The sequence below is a fragment of the Plectropomus leopardus genome, chromosome 15, assembly GCF_026936395.1.
Source record: "Plectropomus leopardus strain MGB_pleo_1.0 chromosome 15, ASM2693639v1, whole genome shotgun sequence".
Taxonomy (NCBI): domain Eukaryota; kingdom Metazoa; phylum Chordata; class Actinopteri; order Perciformes; family Serranidae; genus Plectropomus; species Plectropomus leopardus.
The window spans coordinates 25,974,341-26,002,219 of NC_142190.1; the positions used below are offsets into that span (position 1 = coordinate 25,974,341).

Genomic DNA, 27,879 nt, shown 5'->3' on the forward strand with positions numbered 1-27,879 from the left:
AATTAGAAGCTTCAGACAACTACCGCTTATTGTGCATTGGTTCACTTCAGCTCACTGCAATGTTTGTTTCACAAGTTCCAAGAAAATAAAGCATTCCTGTCACATCTATATGTCGCTCTTTGATTGCATTAGTAGCCAAATACTAGTGATTTCTCCCTATGTCCCCTACAGATATGAATAAATCAAGATTTATGTAAAAACTGAACAAAGTGGTGACAGTTTGAGAGCCCTAGATTATTTGCAATCATGCCAGCTATTGTCAGTAGTGGCACCGTTACTGGGAAATAAGCCCTCTACTTTACTGTAGTACATTTTCAAACCACATGGAGGTGTTCAACCACATTTACATCAAAGGTCTAACCAAGAATTTAAGTGACTTAATAATCTATGTTTTAATTTAGATGTTTGTTAAGCATCCATCGGATATATACATGATAAAAATAATATACCCCGATTACAAATCCAACCTTCAATGACTGTATGCCTTTGTGTTTCAGAGCAATTTACTGTGAATAGCACTTTTTCTCTAAAATACCCACTGACGTAACTTTGAACACAACTAGACATAAAGAGAGCGGACATGATGAACGCGAAAAGTTCGTAGTTTAAGTGATTAAACGCACTGGATAGGACATGTGCATTATACCATGGCTTTACAAATTATTCAAAAAATTCTGGGTCAAATGTTTCTGTAGATTTCTTGTTGTAATGTGTGAATTTTCGAGCAGTTTTGCATTATATTTACACTTCCAGCTGAGCATACTCAGGTTTCAAGTCCTCTGAAGAACAGCAGACATACAGAGTTGGTGACTGCTTATTATCCGATTTCTCTTAAATGCACATGACCCAATGGGATGTTTGAAAGACTACATACAAAACTGCTTTAACATCGAGTTCAAAATTAAACTGCATTTCTGTAATTTTATGTCTTTTAGTGGTTTTCACACATTGTAATAAATTGAATAGGTCACAAAGCACAAAAATGATATATTTATTTAAAAAACATTGCACAATAAATCAAGACAAGTCCTTCTGAGCCATCTACTCCTAACAAGACTTTCTAATGAATAATTTATAGGAAGAATAAGGCTTTTTCTCCACATAAGACATAGTACATGCAGGGAATCTTATCCAGACTTTTTGCAGATATGTTTTAAAATGTGCAACATGGTTGAGTCTTGTCACTTGAGCTCACTGTGTGTGTATATAAAATCTGTTTAACAGTTAATGAACCTTCTTTATTGTTATTTATGAGTACACTTCTAGACATTGCCTTTGGCCACACAGACATCTCATAATGCCATTGAAATTTTAATTTGAAAGGTATTTGGCTGCAAAAGAAATAACTTCCTCAGCACAGTGGTGAATAAGCATTTTCCTTCAAGTAAACCCCTGATCTGAAGTCTGATCTTGCTTAAACTCACACTTTTGCTATTGTCTTTTATTCCAAAAAGCAAATGATAATTGTACTTGATGATAATTATGACTTAAAACATCCTTTTTTTAAGTAGACCTGAATCACCCATTTAATGTATACATCCAAAGAACTTACACTAAGATGAAGAACTCAAAACGAAGTTGTAAGTTAGAATGGAAAACCCTCCGCTGCCTGACAAGTGTTCACAAAGATAAGTATGAGCTGTGAACATGATCACAGACAGAATTGTTTTTAAATCTCTGATATAAAGCCCTGCTAACTCAACCCTGAATCTGGTCCTGGGACTCAATGAGCAAGATCGCTCATCCTTATAGACAGCATGAGGTACAGTGACCCTTGGAAAGGTTTCATCAAAGCAAAAAGGGTTGTTTTTAAAATTATTTTAACTTGGACTATATTTTTTGCTCTCCCCTGGAAATGGAAATTCAGGCACCTGGTTGAAGTGTCCTTGTAAGAAGATCCCCACTGTACCAATGGTGAAGAGGAGGATGGCAGCCCAGAAACACACCTTGTCGATCATCTTCCCGATCAGTACCCAGCTTTCAATTTCCTGTATTTAGAAATAAAGTGAAGAGGGATTAAATAACCAAAGTAAGAGTTTAACAGTTGCTCAAATTGCTAAAAAAAATCATAGACCAGAAGACATGTAATCAATAGACACATCCAAAACATATACAAACTGCTGATGTTAGATGAAGTGTAAAGTGACACTCACAGATCCAATGTTACTTTGTTGTCTCGTGCTTTCAGCAATGAAGTTGCAGGCATCCACACATTGCTTGATCTCAGGAGCAGCTTGAGCCAGACTCTTATACAGGTTGGCCGTGCTGCTGACATCAATATTATCCACTAGGGGGAAGAAGACACTGAGAGTTAACGTAGTCACAAGTATGACTCATGAGGCAAAAATACAGGGGTTGAATGACATATAGTACACCTGTAATAAAAGAGATATGAATACATGGGATACAAAGTACACAGAAAACATCATCTGTGTCGTAATACTTATACCAACCTATACAAAAAATGTCGATGTGTTCGAAAATCAGACTGGGGACCTTAAGGTTGGTCAGATTTTAGCAGTGGTGGAAGAAATACTCAGATCTTTTACTTACGGAAAAGTAGCGCGCGCGCACACACACACACAGAGTACAATACTAGTGATACAAACGGTCTATATCACATTGAGATTGCATTTATTGATATTTTATATATAATATCATACTGGATAGCTTGTGATTTTCACCCTGCAGAGTTTTATGTACATGTGGTAATAATATAATTTATTTAATGATTCTACTTTTTTATTGTCATCTAAATCTGGAAAGTAAGTAAACATTTGAAATGCACATAGTGGAGTAAAAAGTATAGTATTTCCCTCTGACATGTACACATGTAGTACAAATATAAAGTAGCATAACATGTAAATAGGGTCAATTTAGCTACTTTCCACAGCTGGATTTTTTTATTTTTATTTGTTTATTGTTTTCAATTTAACCTTTATTTAACCAGGAATAGTCCCACTGAGATTCAAAAACTTTTTTTCAGGGGAGTCCTGGCCAAGACAGCAGCATGACTAATTTCACATAAAAGAACATCAGATTAAAAACACAACAGCAAAAAGTTAAAAACAAACAGCATAAAAGATTTTGGAGCTGGGTCAGTTTTGGACTAGACGTCTTACCAATTGTTCCTTTGAGACCATGCCTCTCTCTTTGTTTGTCAAACATCATTTCACTGCGAGGTTGTTTCAGCACATATTCCTCTGCTCTCTGCATGAGGCCAAAGGAGCTGCGCCGCCGCTCCCTCACTCCGTTTACCTCTGCTGTCATATCGCTGTCATCCACCAGTGGGGACATGCCCAGGAAGCGTGGGACCATTTCCAGGAACAGCTGGCAGAAAAGGTAACGGTAGTGAGTTTGCATAAAATCACTCTTGAAAAGACAAATGTGACCCAGCTGCAGAGGATGCACTCACATGTTTGATAGAGTGGGACATGGTGTGAGTGCTGGGGCTGCGCAGGGAGAAGTTCAGCACCACAATTTGATTAGTGGCAATGAGTGTAGTGACAGACATAACAAAGATCAGGTACCTGAGAAAGACAAAATATGTGTTGGAGACTCAAACTGTATGCATTAAAGAAAAAATAACCAGCAGAGGTCAGCAGAGAACACACACTGACTTACTTGCCGATGAGGGGCACTGAGAGAGAAGTCTCAGGGACCTTCTGGGCAATAAGAAAAAGGAAGACAGTCTGAGCCAGCAACACAGAGATGGACACAGTCAACTTTTGTCCTCCGGCTGTGAAGGAGACAACAGAATCTTAGCAGACACACCACATTAAAATGCCCGCGCTTTGGCTCCTGAAACATTCTCTGTGCTGAAACACTACATGCAATGCATTACAGTGATCCCAGATAGCCAAATGACCTGGCCCAGCATTGGCCCAAACTCAGCACGCTGGAAGAAAGAGCTGGGCCACATCTGGTTGCCTGACTTGGCTGAGACATTAAGCCAGAAAGCTGGCCCAATTCTGGCTGCCAACATTGCCATCACAGTGCCATTATAAAAAATGACCTGGCCCGGCATCGGCCCAAAGTCGGCAAGAAATAAGCTGAGCTGCGTGCAGGTGCCCAACTCAGCTGAGACCTGAGATGAATGACGCCACAAAACCAGGACAAATAAGCCCAACCCATTCCTGCTGCCAACTCTGCCATTACTCAACCATTATAAAAAAAAGTCGGCCCAAAGTCGGCTTGCTGGAAAATTTAAGTCAGGCTGTGCCCATGTTGACGCCCCAGAATAAGAACCAATGAATTGTTCCGAGTCCAGCTGCCAACACTGCCATCATCTGGCCATTACAAAAATGACCTGGCCCAGAATTGACCCAAACTCTGCTTGCCGGAAGAAACAAGTCAAGTCTTGTTCATGTTGTCCAACTTGGTTCAGGCTGGGGATGACTGACCTGCCATCACTGGGACGCTACAAAGCATATTTCATATATATATATATATATATATATATATATATATATATATATATATATATATATATATATATATATATATATATATATATTTTTTTTTTTAAATGCAGCAGTTACAATGAAACGTAATAGCATCTGACCGCAGTTAGAGATACAACAATATGCTGAAAACAAATGCACAAAGGGATACCAGTGTTTGTTGAATGTTTTCAGAAAATAGAATCAGAAAGACAGAAAATACAATTTTTAATTATGTCTTAGAATAACCATTTTAATGCTTATAAAATAAAGCCAATGGAATTCTGGTCATTTTTATTATGGCCAGTATAGGAGAGAATAGAATATATTCGTTTTTTGTTTTATATCCAAGCTACAAAACATTATGTGACTCGGTATTTCATAAGATCCTTGCAATATTGCCCCGTTTGAAACAATAACAGTCTGTATAATAAATCCTGTAGGGAACTGGACAAGGGCATTACTGACCTTGTGCAGGAAGAAAGTAGGCCAGCACCACCAACGAGGAGATGAGTGAGCAGGGCAGGATGATGTTGATGATATAGAAGAGGGGTTTCCTTTTGATGATTATATTGAAAATGATCTCCTGATATTCAAGGTCATTTGGAGAATACCGTTTGTTGATAATCTTCCTGGCTGGACGATGGACGATGGCCCACTCACCATTCTCTGTGGGGTGAAAACATAGTAAGCTGGAGAGGAATTGTGTGTTTTGAACGTTGGACTACTGAATGCGGATGCACTCCACCTGTGAAAGCCTCGGGGTCGATGTCTACCCACTCAATAGTTTCGCCCGTGTCTTCAACAGCCAAGGAGAGGTCTACTTCATTGGCACTGTACGTCTGGGATCTAGTGGTCACGGCATTAAGTACAGAAGAGAAAATAGCTGGATGTAACCCCAGTTCTACGAGCATGCGCGTCGCCCTGTGATGGATTTTCCATGCTTGTTTGACCCATCCAGGCTCTATCTCTGAACCCTCTGGCACATCTCCAAGGAAAACGCAGGAAATATTGATTCATTGTAGACCAGCAAAACTATATGAAAACATGAATTAAACTCTCACACAACTTGTGCAGTATAAATCAAAATCTTACTTATCCAGCTGTTTGCTCAGTTCTTCCAAAACACATTTTCACTAAAATCTAACTACATAAAAGTGAAATTAAAGTGAAACTTATCTATGTTCTCTTTAAAGCCTGACTCCACTTCCAAGGTTTTGCTTTGTTTTTAACAAAAATGCATGTGTTTTTGAAGTAGGCAACTGAGCATATGACTGGGTAAATGAGACTTGGATTGTGCTACATGAGTTGTGTGAGAATTCTGATATGATTTTGCTGTTGTTAAACATGTTCCACAATCACTAAATGAGTATGTGAGCCATTTTCAGTGGAGACATGCCAGTTTTCTTAATTAATTCAAGGCATGCCTAGTTGATATATAAATGTTCATTTTGAGGGTGAAGGACTCCTTTAAGTGTAACGATTTATTTTTCTAAAGATGATCCTAATTTTTACAAATCACATGCGTGTTAAAACTGTAACAAAAAGAATTAATATCTAATTTAAAAAGTGGTATCGCTCATCCCTCCTGTGTGGGGAGTGCAAAGATTTGTCAAGCCTGTTAGAGGGCGCAGCACATATATATCTATATACACTATGTAAAATTGTTGATTTATTAGTAACTCTATTTTATATTTCAAAATGAGACAGTTTTACCACACCTGAATGCTAGCGTGCAGTTTTGATAATCAAATGGGAAGTAGGTAATCTCAATGGCGCAAGTGCTGCGGTAGATAGCAGGAGGCAACCAGTACATATATCCACTGCTGTAGACCAACACATTGGCGTAGTAAGCCACATCAAATTTGCCGTCAATACTGCAGAAATTGAGGATAAAGAACAGAAACAGTTGACATAAGACTTTACACAAAAAAGGATAACACTGAAAGCAGGGAAAAATGCAAAATTTCACTCCTTTTGTTACTGCCTTACTTGTTATCAAGAACAATGTCAGGAAGCCAAACAGAGCTGGATGGGATACGAATTACACCAATGCCATAGTATTGAGATTCGTTCCAGGCAAGGCGATAATCAGTCCAAGTCTGGAGATGACATTTGAATGAGAGGTCACCAGTGACATCAAAAACTAGACAAAAATGAGGACATAAGAGAGAAGGACCTAATCTGGTGGGCAAATGGATACTTACTACCAAAACTCCTGCACAAACAAAACAAAACATATGAAAAGGGGGAAAACTCACAATCAGGAGCCACACATTGGTCGTAAGAGTCTCATCCTTTTCATTCTACAGTAAAAGAGAAGAAGTGGAGGTGTCAACTAGTGTCCGTACTAATTTCTTAGAATCACTTATATTTTGGGGTGTTTTGGGGTGCTGCAGCCAGGCTTCGTAGCAACAGGTAGGAAGAGTGAGCTCTCACCAGGGAGATAAGGTTTGTGAGGGTCAGCTTGATCTGAACATCCAACTTGTCCTCAGGTTTAACCACGGGGCGAATATTCTTGCTGTAGCCTTTGAACAAGTTGCTGATCAGCTCGGTCTCCTCATTACACTGCACTGCATGACAAAAAATAGATTGTTGCAGATACATTATACAGAGTTTATGTGCACATGTCTTGGAATTATGTCTGATTAGTATTTAACACTTTGAAACCTAAGAAAACTGTCCTGATTGCTTTCAATTGAATGGGGGAAGGGCGATGAGCAACTTTAGAAACGGCCCAAAAGTTAGCATGACATTTGTGAAAGAAGAAACGTTTGTAAATCAGAAATTACCCAAAATTAAGCCAAAAAAGGAAAAATAAAAAAACAAACAAAAATAAAATAACCATAAAATAAGACAAAAAAAGAAGAAAAGTACCTGGAAAAAAGTTACTAGAAATTAAATTAAATAATTAATGTAATAATAACAATAATAATAATAAGCTTTATTTGTATAGCACCTTTCATACAGAAAATGCAGCTCAAAGTGCTTTACATACAAAATTTAAAACCTAACAATTTATGAGAAACGTGCAAGAGTAAAATTATAAAAGCACATTAAAAGAATAAAACATTTTTAAGAAAGCAAAACCATAATATGTGATTAAATGAATTAGACGACTGGACTAGTTAAAAGCATAGAAATGGGTATTGAGCTGCTTCTTAAAACTATTTACTATCTACAATGTATTCATTTTCTGTGGCATAATTTTAAACATATTATTAGAAATAAAACATTTCCTTATTTTTTGAGAATCTTTAAATTTTCTTAATCTTTTTTTTTTGCAGGACATTTCTTGCTCATTGCCTTTTTTCCCATTTTTCTAAGGAAATCACGCTAATTTGGTTAAATTTCGAAGGTTTAAATGCATCTGAATGCAGCGCAAGAAAACTTGAATGATGACAGGAGTGGGGGAAACATCAGAAACAGTCCTGGTAAACTATGTCCATCCATTAAAACAACAAAAACAACAGCAACAACAAATGGGTAGATATGTCTCAGATCATCATAGGGACCAAAAACACAGGTGACCAAAAATCAATGAAACTTTTCGAAGGCAAAAAGTTAACTTTATTTCAGTATAAACCTGAAGAGAGACTAAGAGAGTAAGGCAGAGGTTATTTCCGACACATTGCCTCTTCCCTCCCAGCTGTCACTATCCATAGCTCCGATTACACAGCAGCTGGGAAACTCTAAACTGGAACTTTAAGTCACACTCAGGTCATCTACAATAATCATCAATACCATCATTAGGCAGTAAATGTTGACAGTACCACATATTACAAAGCTGTAATGATCTCGTCCCCCGTGAGCGATTCATTCTTTGGATCGGTCTGCTCAAATCAGACACAAATATGTCACGTCCCTTTGAGACACAATTGCAACTCTCCCATGGGACCATCTGTGTTATAGGCAGAACAATGACAGTGGTGAGATGTCTCACCTCCCAAGGGTTTGTCAATTAGAAATTCTTAAATATTTTTAAATATTACACTTGACACATTGATGAGAAACACTTTATCCTGTGTTTCACTGTGGCATCCCTTTAGGCCAATATAGCTTTGAGTTTGTAAACAGATCCATAGTCTTACTCAAATTTCATCATAGAGGAAAACAAAGGCAGCTCTTCCACAGCAAGTTTGACAGCTTGACGAAAAGAAACTATGAAAAATCACTGCCAGGCCCTAATATTCCTATTTATGTGTAGTATGTGAAAATAAATATATACTGACCTTATGGCAGCCTGTCTACTGTATCAGGTTTTGGCATTACAACAATATTTCTATAATACTATTAACAGAATTGCATTAAATGTTTTTGTGTCCTTTTACAAAAAAAAAAAGTACCTTATAGGATAATAGGCAGTTTAATCAGTGTGCCGGACAAAGCCCCCCCCCCCAAAGTTCTTATCATTATTATTGTTGCATTCATAACAAACAAGAACAATAGCTAATGACACAAACAATTTCTCTAACGAACAATAACAGTAAAAAACAAACTATACAAGAATATGGCATGTGCAAGCTTGCAAACTTCTGTTTGCCCCAAATGGCTTTTGCCTTTCCACTTTCTCTTAAACATATTCTCTCTTAGGTTTGATTTTTTTATGTACAAAAGGAAAAATAAACAAAAATTGTTGCCGAAGGTCAGATCTGCCACTGCATATCTGCAAAAACAGTTTTTTGAAGCAATGTTGTGGTTGTAATACTGTAAACAGTAAGAAATGTCACTTCAGAGAAACAGTGAGAAAAACACACTGCATTTTTAACGTATGCCTTATGACTTGCGCACTATGTGTTTTACTTCTAAACACCGTTCGGTCAGCCAGCTCACGTGGATCAGTTATATTATCATGTGGAATACAAAGACCTGTTAATGTTTGGCATCTCCTCTTTGACCTGGTCACTTCAGGCAGCTGACCGAGAGAGAGACAGGAGAGTGGTGATGGTAAACGACAGGCAGAGCCTACAGGTGACTACTGAGGGGATGATCAAAAGGTCAAATGGGTTGAATGTCTTAAATAATAGTGGGATGATATTGCCAAAGTGAAAAGATGTTTTTTTTTATGATATGGCTGAGTTGACCATGTAAGGTGACCTGAGGGCAGGTGGTATTGTGGGTCAGAACAACATGGCCAGGCAGATAAACATTACAACATCATTGTTTGATAAAAGCAAGCACCCGATAAAGCTCACCCGAGTTGACCGTGTGTTATTGTCCAATGCACGTTCCTATTCACGGGACCATTTTAAACACGAAAGACAAAGGGATTTGATTTGATCTAGCAGGAGTTCATTCCTAATATCAGACCTAATTTCACACCTCGACTGAGTCTGAATTAATACCAAGTTTGTACTTGCAGCTGTTGCTCTTAGTGTATAGAGATCAAATGGCTGACAACAGCCTCAACTCAAGTTCATCTCAAATTCTTCATATGATGATAGTAATAGTAGTCAATTTGATAAGTAACTTGCTACGATAATGTGTTTATCTGTAAGAGTGTAAAAAGCTTATCTAGGGAGCATAGTGCTGCCGGAGTGCACCATAACATGCCTCCGCCACTTTTATTCTCCAAGCGAGGATAGAGTATTCTTAGCTTACATCATCTTGAAATTCAGATACATCTATCAGAGACCCAATCAGCAAATGTCAAACGAGAGGGGCACTAAAACAAAAGGAGTGGTCAAAGTTGTCATTTTTACATTTAAATTGTGTTGATTCATGACATCAAGTCATTCACTGAGTCATGAATCAAAAACATTTCACTTTAAAAGCTGCCAGAAGCTGCTGGTAGCCGTTGAATTGCATTATTCTTTGTCTATAGCTTAGTGTTAAATAGTAAAGATAAAAAGGCAGCAAAACGTTCTTTCATCTTTTGGAAGAGCTACAAAGGTAAAAGTTTATGATGCTGAACCGCTACAGCTACAGTTGATAACTTTCATGAAAAGAACGTTGTGTCATATTTGCTGAAACTGTCACTATATTCTGAAAGAAGTACATGAGATTAGATAATCAGTGAAAAAAAATCAAGTCCCACCTCCCCTTCTCATGCCTCTCATGGCTTTCACTAGAATCAGGCCGCGGCACAATCAGCAATAATCAATCAGAGGAGTCTCCACCTCAGCTGTCAATCTTGTCAGTCACTGATCAAATATAATTTAAGATTCACTGCCTGTTTATCACTAAAATGTTTTCATAAATATATTTCAGTGTACTGTTTAGCTGTAAAATGACAGTGTTTGTGAGCTGGCGGCCATGTTGGATATGGACCAACTTTCTAACTTCTACTAATGCTAGTTAGCTCATAGCATCAACGAAAATACCATAGGCCTGGTTCCACAACAAAATGCATCTAAAATTAAAAAGGGTGTAGTAACTACAATACCGGCATGCAACAGCAATAAAAAAACAGTGCAAGTGTTACATGTCCCGAGGTTGGTTCCCAATGAACAGCTGTAAAGTTGTAAACAGTAGTAAGTTAATACAGCGTGTGCTCCTTTTTAGCACCTTACCCTTAAAACTTCAGTCCCCAGTAGAATCATGACTAAATTTGACAACTACCTACTGAGATAAAGAAGCATAAAATAACTTTTAAAAAGTTTAGTAATCTTAACAAGATGGAACTACTCATAAAAAACAGTTATCATTGTTAGCCAGTTACACTGGACTAATGTTTAACCGTGTTCATGTCTGCATGCCCACACATCATAGCAATACTAAACACTACAACCCTGTCTACGAGTCTGCATTTTTCCCCTTTTATGTCCTCAGTCTTATTTCCAGCATCCTAACGTAGTGTGAGCAGTGTATAGACATCAGTCCAACAGCACTGCTCCCAAATACTTGAGAAATGTGCTAACAATAATATAAGGCATCTACATTTCCGGATGAATCTTGTCTGTGCCAGCACCTTGTGCCTTGTGTGTTTAAAAACTACTCGAGTGACCTCTGCCAAGGAGATGGACTCGAGGAGCAGTTGTCCACAGCTGTTGAGAATTCACAACTTTCTTTCCCGAACGGCCAATTATATGTTTTTAAACTTTCATCACATCCAGTCTTTCAGTTCTGCCTCCACTGCAGCTGTAGCCTTTCTGGCCTGCTGCTTTTGCAGATTTCCATCAGTGACAACGAGAGCAGCTTCACACTTCTACCTTTATTGATGCTAACCCAATGTTTTGTGCCATCTGATAAGTTGCACTGACAATACCCAAAGTAATACTTTCATGGGTCGGGTTATGGAACAGAGGATCCATGTTGACACCAGTATTAAAAGTGCACTTTGTATATGGTTTGCCCTGCATGCCAAATTTTATACAAGTCATACAAGCTTCTAAATAAAGTGCGTGGTCTGATGTTCACAAAAAGCCAACTCGTATTCACTTTACAGCAGTTAGTAAAATACTATACGTTGTAGATATATTTAATTTATGCTTGCAGATGTGCTATCAACAGAAGAAAAACAATTCTTGGCTGGTTAGAAAATTATCATCTGCACCAATTTGACATTTACAACAGTGTATGTATAGAAGTTTTCGCAAGTTTTAAGGAGGTCTAAAATATGGAAACTTTTGTTTGTCATACCGATCAGTGGTTGTCTCTCTGAACACTGATATTCTGCCTGCACGTGACAGCCAGAGATTTAATTTGATAGATAAGAAGGCAGCCAGCCAGTCAATGAGGATGTGCCAAAATTTTGCCACTGCGTCACTTACCCTGCACCATTAAAGTCCCGAGAATAGTTACAACTCCAAAAAGTATCCAAAACCTGCATGCTGCCATCATGTTCCAAGACCTCTCCGCTGCACGACACTGCACTATATTCAAATATTAAGTTTGAGAGAGAGAGAGTGAGAGTAAAGACAGAGAGAAAGAGCCCTAAATCCCCCCACAGAACGCCTCGACTCTCGCCCACCCCGGCTGTCGCTATCTGTAGCTCAGATTACACAGCAGCTGGGAACCACTAAACCAGGACTTCAAGTCACACTGCGGTCACCCACAATAACCATCAACATGATCATTAGACAATGACTATCTGTGGTGATGGCAGTAATAAATATTGAAGTATTTCTTTAACAAAATGTAGGCAAAAGTGCAACCTTATGCTGTTTATCTCCTACGTAATGAATCTCTAATAACCTTGTATTATTCCAATAAATTGTTAATAGTTTTGCTCTGATATTTGTTAGATATTATCAGATTCTTGTCATTTTTGATTGGAGAATCACCAGCAGCACATTTTTATAATGATGCTGACTCTTCATTGGTCCTGCATTTGCACCATGTGCTAATATGTTGCTGTGCACTTGTGTGTGTCAGAGAGCAAAGAAAGCAACAACAGAAATACATACACGCTTGGGTGCAACAAGGTGTGCAGACCTGCTCTCCCCTTGCTATGTGTCAGGGGTATTAATACATACAGCAGAGCCTTGTCACTTCAACAGCAGGACTTCAGTAGTGACAGCGTGTCTGCAGACCACAGTGTGGTGGGGTTAGAGGACTGTGGGCGGACAATGCTCGTAAAACTCATAAAACTCCACCAAGACAGAAACTTGGATCAAGATCAGTTGGATAACTTTTTGGATTTCTTACAGAAGTGGATCTTGCTACAAAGGTAATTTTAAAAAAGTACACGCCAGACAATCAGGGCATTTCACTCATTTCAAATCCAGGGACTAAATTTGCTCTTATTATTAGTGCTGTGAGTAATATAAGTCGTGTCACTCTGCCGCGACAAGGGCAACAGACTGATTTTTGGAATGTGCCATGTGAGTTTCACAGTATGTGATGTACTTCTAAATATACAGTTAGGGAAACAGAGATGAGCTTCTTTAAGGTAACTAGAGCCTCCAGAAGGCAGATTGTGTGTCTCACACTCAGTTCAGAGTTCAGAGACAGAGGAGAGGCTGGATCTGTCCGGCCTCAAAGACACTCCGTCCACAGAGCAGAGCTGCAGAATAGTGCTGTAGCAAAATGTGCATTTTAGATTCATCCAAGCATTAGCAAATCAAAAGATCAGAGGGTCAAAGGTATTTTAGGGTTAGGGTTAGGGCATATTGAGAAAAAGGTATATTCTTAAAATATGTTTTCTGTGGATGTTTTCCCGCAACAACCAGCTTCCTAGCTTCCTCTGTACAGCTGAAGCCAAGAATTGTTCTCTCAACTCTACGTGATTATGTTTGGCAACTCTTTAACATGGCACAGGGGCCCGTTGGTGCAAAATGTCAGACAGGCGTGAGTCAAACAAGTGCTATAAATACAGCCACATCCAGTGAAGCCTCAGTTCAACCCATTAGAGAGTTAGAGAGTTAATGTGCTTGGACCAAGAGCTGTATTTGAATATGCCTCGACAACATTTTTTTAAATTGGCAGTGCCTTCTGTGCATCCACAGATAGAGTTGCAATAACAGTCATGCTCATATCAGTAAACGTATCATTCTCTCGTAGAATATAAACCTCTGTTACGGTATACTTGCTGCAACTCGAGGTCTGAAACTTCAGGGTTGTATCTACAGTAGCTGACAAACTCATTACAACAGCCCCAAAAACATTTCCATTTGTATTTGTTTGGAAAATGGAAAGAGGAAAGAGGAGATCTTTGCAGTAAAACACTTTCTGATGCTAATCTGCACATCTTCAGTGATGCATCCTGAGGAAAGTGGGTGCTTCAGGTCTCTTGAGCATCAGACCCCCTCGCTCAAGCGACCCAAGGTTGATCAAGCCTCAGCTTGTGCCCTAGCTGCACTCGTTCACAGATCCGCTCTCTTAATCCAGAGCCGCCTGGAGGCTTTCTCTGCCGTCTCTGCGCTGTTACAGATGGTCCTCCTCCTCCTCTTGCCTGTAATGTCAAGTGCAGAGTAAACCCTGAAGACGGACTATCCTGCAAAGCCTCTGCACATTACCTCCACAGGCAAGCACCTTGCCGTCCAGCCTCGTCTGTGACAGTTGCTGACTAGATCCCCGTACTTTCCAACTTGCTCTCGAAAGCCTTCTCCACATGGTCCCTCAGAAGCACTGTTAGCTCCAGCAGGACTATGTTTTGGTTGTCTCTGAAACCAGGACAATGTCAAGTCTAAGGTTAGTCTTCACGATATGCTGATGGAACACTAAGCTGCCATTCCTGAGCCGAGCTGAAGAGCCCCTATGTTGCTTTAAATGTTAGTCATGCCTTCTCTTCATCTCTGATAAAGCTGACGACCTGATTTTAATTTTGTTTTGCTTCCGGCAGCGACTGATGACAGCGCAGATGTTCTCAGCGATGGTCTTGAGCACCTGGTCATGCCGCCAGCAATATGCCCCCCTCTCCCAGAGCCTTTGGACAGCAGCTCAAGATGTGTACGAGTATCCTCTTTATCTGGCAAAGAGAGCGTGTTGACATATCAACCACACCCCAGCAGTGCAGGTTGGACAGATGTCATAGATGGCCAAGACTAGGAACCTGATGCAGGTCTTTCCACGAGATCTTCTCTCCAACACCTTCTCCCATCTAGTTCACACCCTTGCTGCCTTATTCCCACTGCCCTGCTGGCCCTCTCCTCCTCAACCGGAGTTCTTACACCTTTTTCTGGACCAGCTGAGGTCGCTCCTTTCCCCAAGCTTTGTCATAATGGGGGGTTGCGACGATACCAAGCTCAGCCCATCCTCTGGCCAATGCTCCTACTGGGACTGCATGATCGAGGTCAACTGCAGCCTCCGCTCTCCACATCCTGCATAAAAAGGTATATATTGATATTGACATTTGGCTTAGCCTTTTACATTATTACAAAGAGCAACAGATTAACCTTGTATAGCGAGTGCTAGCATTCCCTCTCTGGTCTGAAATCAAGCTGTTCCACCAAGCACTTCTGCTAAAGGCCTGGAGAATCTCCTTTTTGTTTACTGGATATGCAGCGTCTCTTTGTCTTCAGCATTTCTTTGTTGTTTTTTTATCGTCTGTGTCTTTTTGACACTGAAATGTCCTGTATTTGCAGCATGTTTGCTTTGTTTTGGCTTTCTACAGCATGTTTTTTTCATTTTGCAGGACATTTTCGTTGTGGTCTTTGCTTTGGATTTTTTCGTATGCGAATTTAAATGAACAGTTCTGAAGCCACAGGACGTTTCGTTTGACGGAAATATTTGAGGCCGTTGTATGTTTGCCCATATTGGCCACTGAACACAAACCACTAGGGGTCACTGCCACAAGATTCAGTAGCAATGGAGTACTCCAAGGATGACATATTTCTGCAGGCTGATGTGAAAGTTAGCACTGCTTTGGTTCCCTCATCAGAAAGCATATGGGATTTTTCGGTAGGGTTTTGGACTTTTGCAGAAAATAAACTCTGGGGCAACCAAATGTTTATGATACTTCAATATTTGGTTCAGCAAGATAATCCTACTCACCAGAAGTAAAAAGCCAATGTTATACATGAACTATACCACAGTTACAGAACTTAACATCCCTACCACAACGAGACTGTGTTCAGCATGATGACATTCTGAGGTCTTATTTGGCCACTTTTGGCCACAATTTATGAATGTAGTATTTAATGACATATTTTATGTCACAGAACAAAAAATGAAAGTCTATTATGCGTGTGTTAACCAGAATAGTTATTTCAGCCAGCTTAGCAAACCAAAAAAACCATTGACCTTAAGATGAGGGAACCAGGAGTGCTAAAATGCTAACTCATTTCTGGGGCTTTAAGAATCATTCTTGGAGCACTCTATTGCCATTACATCAAATCATCCTGCGCTGGGGATTTCTGTTCTAAAGTCATTTACACGTTTGCTGAACCCAAAAGACAATTTTAACAAACTGCACCAAATGTTTGACTCTCCAGATGCGTTTCTATAACATAAGTGCACAAACTGGTGGAAAATCCAGTCTGGCAGTGACAAATACCTCCTTCCTGTTCTACTGAGCCCCTATACATAAACATACTTACACAGTGTGAAGTCATACCATGTGCTTTGGTCTGCCAGTACTGCGCAGTTGTGCATCCTGTCAAGAACAGACAGCTGCCTGCTTTTTTTCCCCACAGACAAACATACATTTTTAGGTACTATATTTTAAAATGAATAGTATTTCATCAAAACATTAAGTCTGAGATTACCAGCCATGTGTACTCAAACAGTTCAAGTCTTCTGAAAGGGTCACATGCTTTCACAGGGGATTCACAGACTCCCCTTGTCAGTTGCTGCCTATTTCAGATGGGATCATTCATTGGTTGCAAAGAGGAAAAGCCCCATGACCGGCCCCTCCCAGCCAAGTAATTAATGCCCCTGCTTTCACTTTTTTTTCCCTCCGCTCCTCTGCTGCAAAATACCATTGTTAAGTCCTTCTTCACGAGCACACATGTGGTTTGGCTTGAGTGTGGAGTTCAATGTCTGTTCACCTCCCCCCACCGCAGGGACAGCAAACCCAGTGATAGCGACCAATCACCGGGTATCCCATGATTATCACTATCAGAGGTGATAATCATGGGAGCAGCTTTCGTACACTACATCATTCCTCCTTTTTTACTGACTAATGTCTCAGACTTTAGACTCCAATAATCAGTTTTATGTACAAATTAAAAGGATTTTTTTCATATTTATTTTTGTCCTACATAGATTTGCTTTGTTTTTGTCATACCTAGAATTAGATTATCATGAATGGACATCTTTGTTCGTTTGCTCGGCTAGGATAAACTTAGTTAGACTTTGCTATTCATTGACAAACACGGATTTGGTATCACGTTTCTCTCTGTACAGCCTCCAAAGACAAATTGTGGGAAAAGCAATCTCATTTTAAATTAATCAATACAAAGGTTTACTTTAGGTTGCAACAAAGATAAAAACTAAAAATCCTGGGAAATACATTTGTTTACTTTGAGGGAGTGTCCTGAGATACCCATATGTCTCTCATTTAAACCAGCATGTTTTGAGAAACGTGTGACAGCACTGCTGTAACATGTGGTATTTGCGGTGGTGCTCCTAATGGTGTCTGTGAATGAGTTAGAGAGGGAGAGGGAGCGGGGAGAGGGAGGAGGGAGGAGGGAGGCGGGAGAGTGGTGGGAGGAGAGGAAAGGGAGCAAGTGTTTACTCGAAACTGACCAGGAATATAGCTCATATATAGAAGATGAATCTGGAGGAGGAGGGTTACTGGCGGACAAGCTGCGTCGGCTCTGCATTATCAGCCAGTGGCCACACACTCGGCTGATCTCTGGACCCTCAGATTGAGCAACACACCAGGAGACAGGCAGCTTCAAAATCAGTCAGAAACAAAGACAGCAGAGAGGAAAGACGTGATTCAGAGAAAGGAAAACTAAAAAAGAAAGAGCAACAGCAGGCTGACTTGTGACAGAGTGAGGAGGGAACACAGCTGTTGTAAAACAGAGTTAAACATTGATCGAGGCTCTGTGAGGTATAATGGCTGAGAGAACTTTTTATTTAAGGTTTTGGGGAGGAGTATGATTTAAGAAAACAGGGGGGTCAGGGGCAGGGGTCCGGCAGGGAGTAATTGTGGTGACAGCCAGTGCTAGGGGACAAGGACTCATGTGAGACACAGAGGAATTAAAATATAAAAGAGAAGGAAAAGAGAAGAACTGACAGACCCAAAACTGGAGTTCAGCATGGGCGTTAAGAGCAAGGCGGCTGCTGCTATCTTAGTCCTGCTGCTGTTCCTTGGCTCCCTGTGGCTCCGTGAGTATTTCTGTGTGTGTGTGTGTGTCTGTGTGTGTATTTTCTATGTTGCACTAATAAGCTATACAATCCCTCCCTTGTTTGAAATGCACACACTCCAGATCAGGAATGTGTCACATGGTGTGGTGACTGCAAATTCAAGCATGGTGGTCCCAACATTTTTTGCTCACTCTTTATGCTCAAAAAACATTTTAACATCACTGTTGACAAGTATTTTGTGATGTAAATGTGTGATTGACATATTATTGGAATGTGAGATAATGCAGTTACTCTTTTTTTTTATTGTTTTGCTTTCTTTTTTTTAAAACTTAGTTTCAGTCACATCAGATAAAACATAGCCTAAAATAAGACTTTAACATCACTTTATAGATGAAAATTCTTATAATGGTATAATGTCATCTAAAGGTTTATGATGCAAAACATCACCAAACTGTTACTTTTAGTATGAATCTTTGTCTATTTGAATATGTATGCAAGTATCTTGGCTTAAAATTATAATACACACAAGAATAGCACATGGATAAAGAATATTTTTAAATTTTTCATTACAAGAAAATAACTTGGTTCTTCCCATTTCCATCTAAAAAAAAGCCTACACGTTCTGTAAACATTTAATCATTTTGGGGAAAAATCTGGTAAGCTGTGTAACAATGCTGATACTGGGACCATGTGATCTTTTTCTCCAGCTTGGATTAAATTAAAGATTTTGGAGACATGGAAGGGAAGCTCAGTTGGAAGCACAAACAGCTGGCTTTGCATCTTCATACACATAACTCAGTTAGGAAACTTCATCTCATTATTTACATTTCTGGCAATATCTACAGTAGGTCACTGTCAAATCAGAAATACACTTTTGTTAAGCGGCCTTTTCGTTTAATTTGAGCTAAGAGAGTTTAGCTAACTAGCTGAGACATCTGACAGGAGGCTCAGCAGTGCAGCAGAGAGTTTCAGGGTCAGTTTGGAGGCTGATTTTTTTTGGGATGTTTCTGTGATTGACTCTTGTGTAGGATCACTCTATGCTGGCAGCTTTTGTAAGGTTTTCGGATACACCGATCCCTAATGTGTGTGGTCTGGACATGTCTGAAAGGGCCTCTGAGGGAATGACAGGAGGTTCCAAATAAAACAGAGAAATAGTTTGACATCAGTAAGCTGACTTCACTTGAGAATATACCACAGTTGATTGAACAAGGGCATGCTGGGACACATCAAACTTGTCACAAATGAATGGCCCTGATATAAATTTGTAGATATACATTATATCACTGTGAAAAAGCTTTCATACAATATTAATTTTCATAACTGCTACTTATCTTTCTATATCGAACAATAATCAGTCAATCTGTCTGAACAGATCTCGTGGCTCAGTGAAGGCATGTTAGAGAATTCAGTATGGTCCGAAACTGACCCGAGCAACTTGCACACATGATTTGTGCTGAGGAAGTCAATGTTTAAGACGGTCGATTAAAATAACAGGGTTAGCTTTGTCACATGCTGGAATGAGCTCAATAAAGGATTACAACTCAACATTAAAATCTGCTGCCGGAAGAATGTTATTTGCTGCCTCATGAATGTCTGTTTTTGTCCAATATAATGTACAGGATGATCTCGAACGTAACTGGGACTAATCAAGAATGTAAGGAAAGCAGAGTCAGCCTTTTCATAATCAGTTTTTCATGTTAACAGGAAAACAGATCTGTCACATGAAAGTGATGCTTGTGAACAAAATACTTTAGCCCTTGAGTAATGATTTGTATGTCATTTACTCTCTATTTTATGCATAATTTATAAAGAAGATTATTTTTCACTTATGCCTCCACAATGAATGAAGAATCCAAAAAAGGAATTTGAGAAATTGAAGTAAAGGCGGATTGTGTGTAACAATAGCAAAGCTATATCAAATCATCATTTACAAACTAACACAACTCATGCAGTAAAATCTAAGTGTCACTTATCCAGTTGTGTGAGAGTTTGCAAACAGATATTTAAATATATTTTTGCCTTTGTTAAATGTGGAGCCCTATGAATACAATTAATTAACAATGTTGCGTTTTTTGGATTCATCGTTCACTGCGGAGGCATGCGAGAACAACAAGTTTCTTCAAAAATTCAACTTAACAGGTGAGTGACTGACATTTAAATTATTATTTGGGTAGTGAAGTATGCCTTTAATTAACCATCATAAAAAAGTATACTATCATGTAATGTACAGCAGCTATAATCAATATTTTTAAAATGTTAATATATCAGCGGGAGTATAGAGAATTATCTGCTGAGTCTGCAGCCTTCAGCTTCTGAGAGCTTTATAGTGAGTTTTAGCTCAGTGTCGAGTCAACTTAACCATTTCAGTACGCTCTCACGACATGGTTTTCAGCCATTGCAGGCAGCTGGTTTCGGTGGAACAGCTCTAAAAACCCACTGTAAGTCAAATAGACAAAGTTAGTGACTAGGTGGTAAACATTTTGGAGCATGAAGAAGCTAAAGAGCAAGATGTTTTCTTTAGGAGGGGGCAGAGACCAAAAACAGAGCTACTAAAGAGTGAATACATTTACCGAATGGCTAGAAACATGACTCCAACTGAATGATAATGATAATGGATGTGGAAATTAGCAGCTGTTTGCTAAAAAGTTCACTATATTACCTCTAAATCCAATGACATGTCAACATTGCGTTCAAAACTTCTTTCCAATGCCCCTAAGTGGCCACAAAGAAATTAGTTATTACGGGTTTAATGTGTGAAAATTGTGAGTCCAACTGACCCATAATTCTTCATAATTAATATGGAAATGGACACCATACATATTTAATTTCGATGTGCTGAATGCACCGTGTATCAATGGGAAAGTCACTGCAAACAAACACTAATCGTAGGATTATTTCTTTGTAATGTCTCACTGCAGAGGGGAGTTTGGATTACCACTGGGATTCTTGTTTAAAAGGATATAATCAGGGGAATACGGTAAGAGTAAACGCAGATTATAACACACTTATTGCATTTCCTCTATAAGGCAGATTTTTCTGGAGCAGATGGCTAATTTAAATGTGATGAATCACCTCCGCTTTCTCGCTCTTTCTTTGTCCCCCGTCAATCGCCCCTCACGCTCACAAACTTCCCATCCCCCACTGTCAGCTCCACCAGCTGTACAACAGCAGTGGGGCCGATGGGGCTGAGGGCCCACAGGTCATAGAGGGGTGCCCTGGTCAGAACTTCCAGGTGTCACTGCTGCTCTCCCACCTGGTGCTGGCTGCACCGGCTTCCTCCTCTGACGTGTTGCTGCAGCCGTATCTGTCCAGCTGGGACGAGCTTGTGAAGTAAGATAAAGCAGGAGATATAGATTTGTTTACAGCCGCAGGACAGAGTCAGGTCATTTATGGTTTAGGGTGTAATATGGACTCTGTAAAATGATTCATCCTGTTCTGTGTTACTCCTCCAGGTTTATGGAAGCTCTGGGCCCGATGGTGGGTCTGATATCCAAAGAGATAAAAACCAAGACCTCAATAATCCGCCAACTGGCCCTGCTGGCAGACGCGGACCCTGAAGCAGAGCTGGGCCCAGATGTACACTCGATAAACAGCGTGGGCACAGAAGCTGGAGCAAAGGACAAGCAGGAGCCTTTGCAGCACACTGGTGCCTACCACTCTGTGCGCTCCATGATCTGGGTAGAGCTGAAACGAGGACTGGTGGACTTCAAGCACCAGACGGACTCAGGATGCCGGACGCTTCTGCGTCTGCATCGCGCTCTGCTGTGGCTAAAGCTTTTCCTGGAGAAGCTGGCTGAGACACCAGTGGCCGGGCGGCTGAGGAGCCCCTCAGAGCTGTGTCGCGAGGCCTACAAGAGCACCCTCGCTGAACACCACACCTGGTTCGTCCGCACGGCCGCCGAGGTGGCCTTTACCGCCATGCCAGAGCGGGCTTTCTTCTTCAGGCTGGTGTGCGTGCAGAACCAAGAGGAGATGAGCGCAACGCTGAACAGAGTAGTCCAGGCTTTAGGAGAGGTTTATGACAGGACGCAGAAAGCCCTGGAGGAAAATGGCATGCTGGACTTGCCATAGAAAAGTGGACCATCAGATTTGACTTTATTTGCACTGTCCTCATGGTATCCTGGACATCACACATCAAGCTACAAATGTGGTGTAAACCTCCCAAGGAAACATGAATGGACCTTTTCAGCTAAAATACACATGTGCCATATTTTTCCTCCCAACCAAAGTGCTGCGTCAACAATCAACTGCTACTGAAAGTTAGTTTGCTTTTAGTCTGTAGACATTCCTAAACAAATTTTATGACAACATGACTTCTCTACTCAAAGCAGGGGCACCCCCCGGCAAAAACAGTTGGAGGCTGATATTTCTGTCTTTAAGAGGCTGTGGCACTCTCATTTTTAAATCTAGCATGAAGATAGCATTTTGTGAAACAAGACAACCTAAGGCATCAGCTGGTACCAACTATGTTGGCATAGCTTGTCCAAAAGGGTGCTAAATAATGCTCCAAACGTAGGCAAATTTTGAAAGGTAACAACTGGTATGGTCAGTTTTCAAAGGGGCCCCTAGATCTCTCACCTCACGATATCTGTATAAGAAAGGGTTCAGTAGATACCAACTCTCCCCTAAACTTGAGATTGCTTGTTCCCAGTAAGTATTTTCTTCCTTACAATCAATGTTCTCCTTCAAATTAAAGCTGTTTATTTGTCTTTTTAAGAAAAAGGACAACCAGCCTATTTGAAGAACAATGAATCGCACATTAAGACAAGATTGTTGTGAAAGTTGAGGTTGTCAAATACCACCACTTTTGCAGTGCTTTCAGAGTAAGATCCAAACGCCAAAAGCCACTTTTCATGTCCGAATTATATCCCACTGAACAGAACCTGTCTCGGTGTCAATATACGGTGGCGGATGACCAGACAGCACCTGCCACATCCGCATGATAAGCGGAAATCCAGCATCACTCGTCGCTCAAACATAACCACAGGCAGCATTCTCCCACCATGTGCTTGTGTTGACATCACGGTACTGACATCCCAGTGCGAAAATAGCTGACGCAAAAGAATAACTTGAGCATAATAATGTATGTAGATGCAGAAGTCCAATGCAAAGCAGCAATATGTGACTACTTGGGATTAGACCATGATGGCCACCCCAAGTTGCAACCTCGGAGGCAGAAAAATTAAGGCAATGCCAAAGAAACTATCAGTTTCTTGAATAGTCTCTGGTGGCAAAACAGATAAATCCCCATAGTGTTGAAATGACCAACTTAACAGTAGAAATAAACATGTTTACAGGCTGGTTCAAAAAAAAAAAATGTTTTGGTCTCTACAGCTAATTCCAAGTTTTAAAGCTGCACCTATTTAAGAGCAGGGCCGCTTGAGTAACAGGCTGTCTGCAAGTTGTTGCAACAGTCTGTGAGTCAGATCCACCCCTGACTCCTCGACAGCTCCGACCTCTCATCCAAATATGGTCACTGCTGGCTCCAAAAAACCAAGATGACAAGGGCCAAAATGCCAAACTTGAGACTTCAAAACAGCCATCAACAAATCAGTGGGTGTTGTCATGGTAGCCACATGCATTATTTCATGCAGTCTACGATGTCACCCCAAGCCTCTCAGTGGCGCCATATGCCCATCCCGTGAAAAATTTCTGGGGGCGCCTCTCCCTTAAAGAGGCATTTTTAAGGCAGCTGATGATATATTTAGGCTGGCTGAACACAGACTGTGACTTTTTTTAAGAAGGTGGACTCAATAAAATGAAAAGAAACCCATTTCAATACCCTGCAATAAACACAGCATTTGATAAGCTTATTATGTTGTGGAGACTGTATCAGGGGGAGGGGATTTTCTAATGGACTGTATGAGATTGTAAAGTTCACATTTTTGTGCCTACCTCTGCCCATATGTGATTTTTACATTCAGAATTCTATTGAAAATGACTGCTGTTTTAATTATATTGAATGCTTGTTGATTTAGTCTGCTACCTCAGAACTGGCTAGGTCTAGATGCCTCGTAGCCCTAAAATCTGGGACCAATCTATCCTGATTAAAGAGCTATTACACAAAAAAAAATCAACATTTGCTTAACGAAAGAAAATATGGTGCTTCACAGCAGCTGTTCTGTGAGTGTTGAGAATTAATTTCTCCGTTATACATTTTTTTTTTGTATCATGTTGAGAATGAATAAACATCTGTTAAAAAAAAGAGGGAAGAGAGAATCCAGTTGCCTCTTTTTCTGATGGCGTCTGCTCCGGTAATGTGATAACTCTGACATTTAAATGCCACTGAACTGTTGTGTAATGTTATCTACCATCCAGCAGAGGTTCCTGTGCTCTGCCACTGACTAGTCTCCACTCTGCTAACATCATGGAGGATTTAATCTGCTCTGTGTGGCACTCTTACCTGGACACATTTTGAGGAAATGGGAAGATTTGCAACCAAATATAAAGTTTCTCCCACCTCATTTTATCCACGTTGTAAGAAAATATAAAATATAATGGTTTATATAATAGAAGAAGTCCTGATCTGAAGAATACCAAAAGGTTGTGGATTATTCAAGAGCACAATATATAAATTGTGTGTGTAACAAAGAGAACAGCATGTATAAGTATCAGTCACTGCTGCTTCTCTCAATGAGGCTATTTTAAACCCACAAATACCTCTAATGCCACGTAATCCTGGCTCTCTCCCTTTTCCTGGACTGTGCTCTCTCTTTCTGAGGAGGAGACAGTGAAGACGGGACAGATAAGGATTGATCCTGAAGCCACGGACTGAACAGTAGACGGGAGCCGGTTGAAGGTCAGTGGGCGGAAGTACACTTCGGTTGTAATCTTGTCAAGCGGTCGGCTGCAGACTTTATAAAAGCAACTCCCAAAGGAAAAAAAAAAACAAACCCTAAAAAAATGATTCACATATTTTTGAACTTGGTTCAAGGAATATTTAGGATTTTTTTTGAACAATTATGTGTTGTGCTAAAATCCAAGCCAAGACTTCAAAACTGTGACCTTTGACCTGTGAGGTGCGTAGGAGGATGACATGTTGCTGTTGGTATTTCCACTACGTACTCACTTTCCCTTAAGACTCCTGTGAAGATTTAATGCAGAGATTCTCACTAGTTCACATATATGAACATAACCTAACCTTTTTTGTTTTATTTTTTGTTGTTTTTGATTTTCACTTGTTAGGGACCGTTGGTCATTCATGAGAGGGGACGGGTTGGTGCAAAATATGAGAGGCTTGGCAAATACTTTTTTGAGCTATACGGAGAGACTAATGTTTTTGGGGTTTTTTTTGCTCGGGGGAGGGACACATTTACAATATTATAAGGTTATTTATAGCATTAAGGTAATTTTTTTATTATTTATTTATAAGGTTATTCATTAAATTTGAATACATTCTGATCAATAAATCCTGTTAGCAGGCTTTAAATGCATATTTTTTTTTGGGTTTTTTTTAAGCTAAAATTACACCACTTATCACGACAAGAAACTGTAAACGCAGAAATTATCCTTTTTGATTTCCAACAACCCTTGAACATCTCATGCAATGAATGCCTCTGTCAGGAAAAAAAACAAAATTGAAGCTTGAAAGAGTGACATTTCAACAAAATCACTTCCTTCCACATGTGTCATTTAAAAATTCACCAGAAAATAAATCTTGCACTATGGACATAGAGGGTTTTAGTCCAGTGACTCAGGGAGGCTCAAGGAAAAAAACAACATAAAAAAAACTCGAGTCACACTTCAGCCGCCACCCTCTTCTAAGAAACAAGGCAGCGTCCCTCACCATGCATCAGCATGAGTGCACAGGTTGTCCACTGGTGCTGTAGGCTGTGAGGATTATGGTGAATGAGCTTACATTAGATTACACCCACTTGACACTACTTTTGACTCTGGCTTCTTTTTCTGTCCCTTACAAAGGCTGTTCTGCACTTGACTACATTTTGATTGATAATAAACCACAATAAAGGAATCCACTTTGGCATTATGGCCAGTCCAGCGTAATCTTTACCGGGACTACATCATAACAGAGCGCCCCCATGAATGAGTCCTGAAACCTGGAAATGAGTTAGCATGTTTGCACCCCTGGTTGCCATGTCTTAAGGTCAATGGGTTTTTTTGAATTCGTTTCTGGTTAGATGCCTAAAATAAGGTCTGCGGTTAACTCAAGCTTAAGAGACTTTCACGTTTTGTTCTACAGCACAAATGATGTAAGTTAATAAAGTTTTTATGTGTCTTTAAAAAGGTGGTTGCTAACAAGAGGTTAAAAGATGACAGAACGTCATCACGCTAAATACTTATTACATCTTATTGCTTAGGTGTGGTATGGATGTAAAGTCGTGACCATGGTGTTATTACTTTATAGTAGTGATATTCACAATAAAAGTAAAGTAATTTACTGGGAATTGATTTTGTTCTTGTATACATAAAGTGCCAGAGTGCAGAAAACAAAATCAAAATAGAGCTTGTGTATCATGCCAGTGGAGGATCCCTCGCACCCCCCGACAGAGTTCCTATCTAAGCCCCTAATGTCCTAAAATCCTAGAAATTCCCCAAAACCATAGAAGAAGCCTAAAATCCAAAAAACATCCCAAAAACCCTAGAAACATTTTAAAATCCTACAAATGTCCTGAAAACATTGTAAAAAAAAAAACAAACAAAAAAAAACTAGAAACAGGTATGGGGCTGCTGCAACTGGCCCCTGGCCTCCTTCATTTTGCAAATGTGGCCCCCCAAGCAAAGCATGTGAGTATCCCTGGTTTATAGTACAACATTAGTTTTTTTTACTTTTGGCAATGCATTTGGCTTCAAACATAAGAAAAGTGGTGTCCATTTGTGAACATATTCAAAAGCTAAGGCTGGGGTTGGCAAACATTGCTATTGAAAGAGCCATATTTGGTAAAAAAAAAAAGAAAGAAAAATTCTGTCTTACCTCTCATGATGGTGTGGTGGTTCGCACTGTTGCCTCTCTGTGATAATGACAGAAGGTAAACATGATCACTTCCCCATCGATGACTGAGCAACCAGAGTTCGTAACACATTCACATGATGGCTCTCAACCAAAAAAGAAGAAATGTAAACACAGCTGTGAGTTAATAAAGTGCAATACGACCTGACTATATACAACACGTCCAACTCGTGTTGTGAGTGTGATAGAGACAGGGGAAATCCAGCACTATAAACCAAAAGTTCTTAGCAGAATCATATAAAAACTCATCTTAAAACTATGAGTTTTAACATCAGAGGCCTTTACTGTGGGACCTGGAAACAACCCGGTACAAACAAGCTCCAGCTTTTATTAATAAGACAACTTGTTTCAAGAATTTTCAAGAATAAATCGCTTTCTTTGGTGCCTTACGTCCAACAAATCTCTCTCTTTTCTAGTTTTACGATCAGTTGCATGTCTGGAATAGAAGTGTGCAACCATGCAATGCATCTTTCAGACTTCTTGTTAACTTTCTTAGAAAAACATGATGGTCCGAGTCTCATCTAATGGATGCTTCTCGTTGTTTGCTAGTTCCTCGTAAATCAAACATACCGGAACAAACAGGAGCGCTTGTGGCGAAAGTAGCCGCCAAAGCACGGTTAAAGTCGCGGTTTTCCTCTGAGAGACCAGCCAGCTCATTTGGGGTTCAGAGACAACACCTGCGCCAGGTGCCATGGTGCCAGGCCCAGGCCAGGCCGCGTAAACTGGACGTCGTGCGCCTATGACGCACATTTTAGTTGACGAAATGTAAAACAAGTTTATTTTTAGTTTTTGGTTATACGTTTGAAAATTGGGGAATTCAAGAATCGTAGG

At 40.0% G+C, this 27,879-nt stretch overlaps 2 protein-coding genes across 4 annotated transcripts; one reads left to right on the plus strand and one right to left on the minus strand.

Moving 5' to 3' along the window:
• Positions 1-967: 967 nt before the first annotated feature.
• chrne (cholinergic receptor, nicotinic, epsilon) lies at positions 968-27,774 on the minus strand. Of its 3 annotated transcripts, XM_042499173.2 has the most exons (13): positions 27,619-27,774; positions 27,013-27,049; positions 6,882-7,015; positions 6,704-6,748; positions 6,435-6,544; positions 6,164-6,319; positions 5,191-5,291; positions 4,911-5,111; positions 3,625-3,739; positions 3,416-3,530; positions 3,123-3,330; positions 2,154-2,287; positions 968-1,988 (listed from the first exon to the last, which is right to left on the minus strand). In XM_042499173.2, the coding sequence occupies exons 1-13, from the start codon at positions 27,739-27,741 to the stop codon at positions 1,821-1,823; spliced, it is 1,647 nt and encodes a 548-aa protein (XP_042355107.1). In that variant the 5' UTR covers positions 27,742-27,774; the 3' UTR covers positions 968-1,820. The 3 variants fall into 3 exon arrangements, with proteins under 3 accessions (XP_042355107.1, XP_087944736.1, XP_042355108.1); XM_088088610.1 differs by lacking the exon at positions 6,164-6,319; XM_042499174.2 differs by lacking the exons at positions 27,013-27,049; positions 27,619-27,774 and adding an exon at positions 12,155-12,360.
• gltpd2b (glycolipid transfer protein domain containing 2b) lies at positions 17,486-24,153 on the plus strand. The gene is made up of 4 exons (XM_042499176.2): positions 17,486-18,101; positions 20,999-21,057; positions 21,229-21,410; positions 21,533-24,153. Exons 1-4 carry the CDS (start codon positions 18,032-18,034, stop codon positions 22,149-22,151), a joined length of 930 nt encoding a protein of 309 aa, XP_042355110.1. The 5' UTR covers positions 17,486-18,031; the 3' UTR covers positions 22,152-24,153.
• Positions 27,775-27,879: the final 105 nt, after the last annotated feature.